The sequence below is a fragment of the Morone saxatilis genome, unplaced genomic scaffold, assembly GCF_004916995.1.
Source record: "Morone saxatilis isolate NCDOM2014 unplaced genomic scaffold, NCSU_SB_2.0 Contig16, whole genome shotgun sequence".
In the NCBI taxonomy this organism is placed as follows: Eukaryota; Metazoa; Chordata; class Actinopteri; family Moronidae; genus Morone; species Morone saxatilis.
The window spans coordinates 3,861,840-3,867,672 of NW_023339718.1; the positions used below are offsets into that span (position 1 = coordinate 3,861,840).

General features: G+C 42.9%; 2 protein-coding genes across 2 annotated transcripts in view; one reads left to right on the forward strand and one right to left on the reverse strand.

The window, feature by feature from the left end:
* Positions 1-5,366, forward strand: part of adamts13 (ADAM metallopeptidase with thrombospondin type 1 motif, 13) — a 15,761-nt gene extending 10,395 nt beyond the window's left edge. The window contains 9 exon segments of the mRNA XM_035658139.1: positions 80-278; positions 356-458; positions 543-672; positions 842-1,025; positions 2,884-3,169; positions 3,253-3,396; positions 3,490-3,669; positions 4,142-4,317; positions 4,406-5,366. Coding sequence (XP_035514032.1) covers positions 80-278; positions 356-458; positions 543-672; positions 842-1,025; positions 2,884-3,169; positions 3,253-3,396; positions 3,490-3,669; positions 4,142-4,317; positions 4,406-4,561 — 1,558 coding nt within the window. The 3' untranslated portion in view covers positions 4,562-5,366.
* The window catches only part of zgc:154046 (uncharacterized protein LOC562075 homolog), a 6,619-nt gene continuing 6,086 nt past the window's right edge, over positions 5,301-5,833 (reverse strand). The window contains exon 14 of the mRNA XM_035658471.1: positions 5,301-5,791. Within this exon, the coding sequence (XP_035514364.1) occupies positions 5,576-5,791 (216 nt within the window). The 3' untranslated portion in view covers positions 5,301-5,575. The remainder of the gene's footprint in view (positions 5,792-5,833) is intronic.

The window sequence follows — 5,833 nt, forward strand, 5'->3', positions numbered from 1 at the left end:
GTGCCAAGAGTGCATGAGTCAAATAACATCCAATTACCACAGAATATGGAGGATTTCAGAGTTTTCTGTGTGTTTTCAGGTGGCGTGTGTCAGAGCCAGGGGAATGTTCAGCAGTGTGCGGGCCAGGAGAAGCCAAGCGCGTCGTGTCATGTGTGCGGCCCCAGGATGGCCAGGATGTTGAAGTGGATCAAAGCGTTTGCTCAAAGCAGATTAAACCGCCTGATTCTGTGCCCTGTGTGGTAGATGTTTGTCCTATTGGGTGGGAATCTAAGGGAGAGGTAAAGCAGAAAATGACAAAAATCCCACTCTTATTTCAAAATGCAAAGCATGTCTAAACATCACCCTTCTTGAGCAGGAACAGACGGTGCCGAAGCCTGGTTTGTTACCACGCTCTAGACAGGTTCCTGTGTATGTGTGGAGTCCTGTTATCAGCCAGTGCTCTAAGACCTGTGGCAACGGTAAGTGAAAGAATGCCCCCTCTTTCATTCAGAAACAGCTTGTCCTCATCGGATAACGTCAACCAAAGCCTGATGCTTATATAGGAACCCTGCAGGTGTGGTTTTCCTGTGTGGACCACCAGACCAGACTGGGTGTGCCTGACTTTCACTGTGATGCTTCTACTAAACCTCCTCTGCAGTCTGAGACATGCAACACATCTCCCTGCACTCCCATGTGAGACACTATACCTGACATGCATTTAACATACAGTATTTATGTATAGTATGATGCACTAAACCTCATATCTGTCTTTGAGTCTGCTGTGTACACAGCATGAGAGATGTGTGTTAAAATAAGGGTTTGGAAATGACAAACAGCAACAATATTTTTTATAACCAACCAGGTGGGCAACTCCAAGCAAGGAGTCCTCAGTGTAAACGTGTGGAGGGAGGGTGGCCAACAGGGTGCTGTACTGTGCTAGAGAAACAGAGGGGGAGGAGGAGGTGGTGGAAGGACTTCAGAGTGCAGCGGATTTCCAAACCCCACAGCAGTGGTTTCAATGTAACACCCACAGCTGCCCGGCAAAGGTAAATCACACACACCACACACACACAGTATAAATCAATATCTACAAAGGCAAAATGATTTTAAAAACCACTTGTCATTTGTCCAGTTGGAAGGTATTCAGGACATCGCCCTGAAAATCGGTGTCCTGTGATTTGGTGTACTTCAAGGGACTGTGTCTTTGCTGTTCCCAGTCTTCGTCCACCGGCAAGGAGTGTGGTGCTGGAGGAAAACTGCCGTGAGCTTGTCAGAACAAGCCACCAAAGTGCCCTGCGCTGGTGCAGATCTGCACATTGAGATGGGAGGGTAGAACCATGGAGCAGGGGTAACATTCACGAGAAAGGCCGAAGAAAGGGAAAACACAGAATCCAAGCACCAAGTGAAACGCGATCGCCAGCCCGACCAGGAGCAGAGAAAACACCCGGAGCAGTAATCATTTTTTGAAAAAGCAGAAATTTACTTATCTGCTTTCCCAGCCTTCTAAAAATGTAAAAGATTTATGCTTATAACTTAAAAAATCTTTGTATTTTGAACTGTTGGCGGGGGGGGGGGGGGCGAAACAAGATGTTGGAAGATTGTTTCACCTTAATCTGGGGATTATTTGTGGATACAGCGTTCACTTATATTAGCATTAATAAGCCGATTCCATAAGAAAAATTATCCATCAGATTAATCCACAATGAACAAAACACTGAGTTTGCAGCCTCAGATAAACCAACATTAATTTCCTTTAAAAGCCCTCTGTACTCTTCTACCCTCATAAGCAAAGCAATTTAGTTCATTTCTAATTTTCCCATGCCGGCAAGATGAACCACCTACTTCCAGTCCATTTCTCATGTGGCCAGGAAAAGATCCATCTTCACTTGTTATATTGCCATTGGACAGGGATGAACTTTCCAAACTATTTGTGATGTCACATCATGCTCATAGCCCCGCCCCTTAAATCTGAATTTTCCAATGAGCACAGAAGAACTCTAGTTTTCAGCAGATGAATGGTGTTGTGATGTCACATCATGCTCATAGCCCCGCCCCTTAAATCTGAATTTTCCAATGAGCACAGAAGAACTCTAGTTTTCAGCAGTGAAAACATCCTTCTAGTGTCAAACTCTGCACAGACATCATTCTGCACAGTTCTAACATCACACTGTAGGAACAAGAAGAAAAAGAGATGTTTGAGTAGAGGGGGCTTTAAAGAACCATGCTAGTGGTTTTGCATGTTTTTGAACATTTTCTTTAAATTACAACTACTGTACTTTGCATCACAGGTCATTTAGCAAACCTTTTTGTTTTTACTGTGTTTTTGAAATAGAAAAATAGAAATTTGAAATTAACTTTTTCCACTATTCCAGGCGTCAAGTGGTTTCCATTTATTAGCAGAGTCTTGAAACTTGCACCAGGTGTGTAATCCATCACAGTGAACAAGTCTGCACTTAAACTGCATTACCATGTCCAACAATAATGGAACACCGACAAAATGTAATGCAGACTTCATGTTCACTGTAATGGATCACACAACTCAAGCAAGTTTCAAGAGCCTGCCAAATTATTTTCACATTGTAGCTAATAATATAATATACAAAAACTGTATATATATATATATATATATACATATATGCTCCTTTAAGAACAACTCCTCTCCTTATGCTCAGACATACAACCCTATAATTATGTATTGTGACAGAACATATCTTCTGTTTATGCGGTTGCTTATTCTGATGTATATTTATGAAACACTGTGTGCTGCGCACCATGCTGCACTGACACAAATTCCACCAACCCTAGATGTGCATGTCCACAAAGTCAAGGCAACTAAAGAACCTCCATTTACAATATGAATGTAATGACCGCAGAATATCTCCGCTGTGTTGGCTTGTTCTCCAGTGCTCAGTACCCTGTGGATACGGGATCCAGTCCAGAGCTGTGTCCTGCATGGGCCCCACCAAGCCGGAGCCCCTCAGCCCTCTGCTCTGTATGCACATGCCCAAGCCAATCACCATTCAGGGCTGCAACATGGGCAGCTGCAAAGAGGAGGGACCTCTCCTGTCTGCCACCCAGAGCTACAGAGATACACCTCTGCTCCGCATGGGCCACCTTCCTCCTCCGAGTCCGACAGAGGCAGTCACCATCCCACAGACCACTACGACAATCATTCCGACACCTAAACCCAGTTAGTACACATACACTCCAAATCCTTACCTATTTTCAGAAGGCAGTTACAAAATTAGCATTACAGTGTCTGCTCTTTGCCAGGTGCATGTGGACGGCTACTCCTAGAAGAATCAGGCATTGTGGATCTGAAAAATGTAACCGGCCGCTGCACAGTATCCATAGGTCGACCCCTGGATGAGGTCATTTATGTTAAAGTGGAATCTGGCTCCTTGAACTGCAGAAAAAGTATATTTTATCAGATATAAAGGATGATATTTACTATGTCACAACTGTTGCAGTTAAATAACTGTCTACTACTCTCTGCATGTGTCTCCACAGAGGAGTATGTTGCATTTTTTGACCGACTGGCCTTTGTGAGGAAGTGCGAGCAGGTAGCAGGAAGCGAACTGACCACCAGAACCAACGTCCTGCTTGTGCGCCAAAACCTGCTCACTGCTGGGAACGGGGTTGTGTTCGCCTACAGTTCACGGAAGAATACGAAGAAGAGCCACCGTCAGGGTAAGTTTAGTGAAAGGGAAGGCATCACTTGCTTTTTGAGCCCAATGATTTGAGCCTATTGCAGCATAAAGGTTGAAAGCTGAATCTGGAGAGATGCACGCAATATTCTAAACACTCCCAGGCTAATGCAATCCAATACAAAAGAGTGATATAGAGTGAAACTGAAAATATTGTGAACCCTAATATGATATTTCCTTGTTAGTATATGTCTATTGTTATACTGTGCTTTTATTTAGTCTCCTTTGTTTCCCCAATGAGTGTGGAGGTTGCAATTTAGCATTTTAACCTGCTAAACAATGACTAGCATCAGCTCCTAACACAGTCTCAATAAATATGAACCATTTTGAGCTTCACAAATGTAATGCTCATTGCCTGGCTGTTGCACTAGATTGCATTTGGCTGTACCAGTGTTCATGATATTTTATCTCATGCATTTACCAAAGATTAAACGCACCGTGTCTCTGCCTCACAGATTGTGACATTCAGCTGTTTTCCCCAAGCGGTGTCTTTGAGAATCCAACAACGTCCAACACTAACCACACCTGTCGAGTCCTCATCAATGCCCCTCCCTCTGTGAAGATCAGAATCCAGGCCCTGCACATAGGATTAGTATTCAACTCCACCAACTCCCAGTCTACATACATTATGGTGCGGACATGCTGTTGTTTTAGTATGTTTCATGCTTCTTAGGAAAAAAGTGTAATAACTGCTGCTGTATTTTGTGTTTCTTGCTCAGATCCGGGACATGGACGTCTTAAAGACCAACGTGTTTAAAGGCCAGCAGCTGTTCCTGTGGCACTCCTCTGGAAATATGGCAGAGGTTGAATTTCATGGAGACTACCTGCATTCCAAAGGGAGCTTCAGAGCTGAATATTCCTTTTTGCGTCCTTGATACTAGATATTAACTATTATTGAGGAGGTTTGAAATGTATGTTTTAACATTTCTTCAGTTTACAGCAAGGGTTTTCAAACTCTGAGACTGTGGGCCTCGCCTTAGACAAAGTTTAGGAACAGGCGCCCCTCACCCTCTTTATTTACTTGCTTAGTTTTGCTCAATTCCTGGATGCCTTTGGGATCATGCTTATGTTATGTGATCCTATAGACACTCAACAGTTGAGCCAAGATAGTCTTATATTGCTGTTTGACATAACTTTAGATTACACCAAACACATAAAAAGAGTCTGTCCAAAGGCATTTATTCATTTCTGAATCAGAGAAAGTCGGAAGATCAGTAAGATTCTACTGAAAACTATCTCTGAACTATCTCTTTAACCAAATCGTACATATTTAGGCTACTCTATGTGATCTCCTTTTTTGTAACATGTTTTTACTTCTATTCACTGAGCCTCCTCTGAAGCTGTTCGGCAACCACTTTTATGGATGCTTCTAACAGTCATTAACTTCTACTCTGTTGAGTAGAAAGACCAAAGCAGACTTTAGCCACATTCTTTCTTTTTGTCTTCATGCCTATGTGCTAATTACTTTGACCTGAAATAAATAATAAACAAGCCAAAGCATTGAAAATCAATCGAAGTCAAGCAAGGACAGTATCATTCTGAAGACTAACTTGTAGTATGTAAGTATAAATAAAGAAAAGAAATATGTATAATATTAGAAATAAATGGATTGTGTTCATTCAAATTATGTCAATTTAAAGTTTATATATATATATAACACAATATATTAAAATATAGAATTTCCATCATGGATGACTTTTTCTCATCACAAAGGCAGTGTGTCACACATTCTTCCCACAACCCTTCAATAACAGGTTTCCCCTGATCTCCAGCACACGCAGTACATTGTTTGTCTATGTCAGTGTGGCATTCTGCCAGCACCGGTTCAGTTCCAGCTCTCCCATCTATCCCGGTGAGACACAAACACCATGCCAGGCTCCTGTGTGGGATCACTGCTTGACTGTAGCTGTGTCTTCCAGGAGAGCTCTCATGTCCAACAGAGCATCCTTTACAGCCTGGGCAAACTTGGCAGCGTTCGTCTCCTCGTAGCTGTTGAAGGCCGTGATTGCGATGTTGATGTGCTCATCCATGGGATTGTAACACACTCCGTAGCCATCTGGCACCATCGGACCAAAGCACATCACACAGTCTGTCTTGGAACCAACCTGGACGCGGAGTCGGGAGAGATGAGGGCAAACAAACAAACA